The following is a 2655-nucleotide window of genomic DNA, read 5'->3' as shown; positions in this document are numbered from 1 at the left end:
ACATCTTTCCATTTATGAGGAATATTCACGTGGTAGTTGAGTAATGGAACACCATTGAAACATCCCTTTCAAGCTTTTTATATCTTCAACGAGTATACCTATCTCCAAATGGTCATAATACTCAACTTCATTCACGCACCTTCACTACAAAGAAAGAAACCAAGTTGAACATTTATAGATTTAGATAGACCCTATCGAATTGACCAAAGTTGAATTTTATAGATTTTTATAGACCCCAAATTTTTTATAGTATCATAGATAGTGGAAAACGTTAATCGAACTGTTGATTTGGAGGCAATCTCTAAATCCTTAAAGTTAAATAAATATTTTACTAAGATTCAATCATAAGTAAAAAGGGAATCACTACCATATTAGTAGAGTTATAGATTCAAGTGACCTTAAGAAATTGTATTATTATCATATAAAGATATTGAATGACACTATTAGCAAATCAAATTAAAATACTTTGTCTCCAATTGAAAAGATATATAATATATTTTAATAAGGATAAGAACGTATATATATTGAGTCGAGCTGCCTCCTGCCCCTCAGATATTTTCCTTTCCATTTTTCTGTAGGGCCTGTCTACTTTCCCACTTGATTTTTGGACTTTCTGAACTATCCCACATGCAAGTATAACTTTACAGATATTTTTCTTTTCCTAAAATTTTATTTCTCTATAAATCGGCACCCCACATTCCCAACTTTCACCATTCACTAAAACCTTCAGCTTCTAATTTGAGAGAGATAGAGAGATGGCATTCACGACTTCTAAACTTTTTTCCACATTTCTTCTCCTAGATATTTTCATTAGTCTCTCCATGCACTCAACCTCAGCAGCCAGAAATCCCTTACCGAAAACCAACACCGACTTCATTAAAACATCTTGCACCGTGACATCGTATCCAAAACTTTGCTTTACCTCTCTTTCAGCACATGCAAACGCAATCCAAGCAAGCCCTCAACTTCTTGCCGGCACTGCTCTTAACGTCACTCTTTCGTCTGCTAAATCAACCTCCAACTTGATGGTGCTGCTCTCGCGGAGCCAAGGAATCAATCCTAGAGAGGTTGCTGCCATGAAAGACTGTATTGAAGAGTTAAGCGATTCAGTGGATGAGCTCGGAAAGTCCATCAACGAGATGGGCCAACTAAAAGGCACCAACTTTAATCTCGTTATTAATGATATACAAACTTGGGTAAGTGCTGCTTTAACGGACGAGAGCACATGCACGGATGGGTTTGCAGGGAAATCAATGAATGGGAATTTGAAGATTACAGTGAAGGATCGGATTGTGAATGTTGCACAATTGACCAGCAATGCTCTGGCTTTGATCAACAAATTTGCCTTGATTCATGGTTGATTTGATTGATCTTATAATTATCTTAAGAGTGATTTTTTGTGGTGAGTCTTAATAATTATCTTAGGAGTGATTGTTTGTGGTAAGTACGCACTTAGTTTATGAACATGTTCACCAAAATTGAAGATACTTGCTGTGATTAATTAATGTAATTTAGTTAACTTGTGATTTAAGTTCTTATGTATCTGTTTGATATTATAAATGTAAATGAAATTTGGAATCCTCTCGCATGAGATTATAAGCATAGATACATTTTTTAAAGGCTAGCTAGAAATGCGTTTGCTTATGGATTGGACAAAAAAATTGGGATCCATACAACTGTTAATAATCATGCAAAGTGAAAAACCTATATATTGCATATATAACGTGAAAATAAAAAAGTGGGCTCTATAAATTATTTATTGGATATTCAATTATATAAAAATGGTCCATCACACCATATAATTTGTATAATGATGGTATACATCTTTTTTATTATTATTTTTTTTAACACACCATATAATTTGTATAATGAATGTATACGTCTTTTTTTTTTATTATTATTATTTTTTTAACACAGCTACATATTAGAAAAGAGTGTAACATGAAATTCATCACTAGTTACTTTCAGTTTAATTAATATAAGCTTGATGCAAGTGCATTATTTAGTCTAAGAGTGAATGTAGAGTGAATGTATATTGGATTTATGAAGCAAGCCTAACTTAAATTTATAGTCTCTTTTACCATTTAGTAGGAATATAAATTGAAATTAATTGTGTTCAATTTATTTGTTATGTTCCTTTTTTCTTTTCTTTTCTTTTCTTTTCTTTTGTAAAACTTTATAGTTAACAAATTTTAATTACCATTAATTAACATTTAAAATACTAATAGTAAACAAAATTGAAATGAACAATTTACGTACAATTACAAAAAGAAATAAAAATTAAAAACTAAAAATCAATCATGTCAACAGAGGCAATCTAATCTTTCGATCATGAATAACAAATGAAAGATGAAACATATCATATTAATCATGCATGTTAGCATTATGACTTAAAAAATAGCTTTCAGGTTTGTAAATCATTAATATAAAATACAGAATAAAAGTTTGAAACCCCGTCAGAATCAGCTTTTTTGCTTCATTATCACAGAAATCAGCCTGTACAGAATTTTGTTTTTAAATAATTATTATTATTTTTTTAAATGCCTTATACAGAAGTTATACGTACGTAATACATTAAAAAAAAAAGTTATATATACTTAATTGCATTTCTCATTAATGTTACTTTGACAAGTCACTTTTTTTTTTTTTTTCCTC

General features: G+C 30.6%; 1 protein-coding gene across 1 annotated transcript; it reads left to right on the top strand.

Annotated features, from left to right (window-relative positions):
• Positions 1-668: 668 nt before the first annotated feature.
• On the top strand, positions 669-1578 carry LOC107414343 (21 kDa protein). Its single transcript, XM_016022454.4, has one exon. The coding sequence runs from the start codon at positions 756-758 to the stop codon at positions 1359-1361; it is 606 nt and encodes a 201-aa protein (XP_015877940.2). The 5' UTR covers positions 669-755; the 3' UTR covers positions 1362-1578.
• Positions 1579-2655: the final 1077 nt, after the last annotated feature.

The sequence above is a fragment of the Ziziphus jujuba genome, chromosome 8, assembly GCF_031755915.1.
Source record: "Ziziphus jujuba cultivar Dongzao chromosome 8, ASM3175591v1".
Taxonomy (NCBI): Eukaryota; Viridiplantae; Streptophyta; class Magnoliopsida; order Rosales; family Rhamnaceae; genus Ziziphus; species Ziziphus jujuba.
The sequence above is the reverse complement of the archived record's forward strand: the minus strand, read 5'-3'. Positions and strand labels throughout refer to the sequence as shown.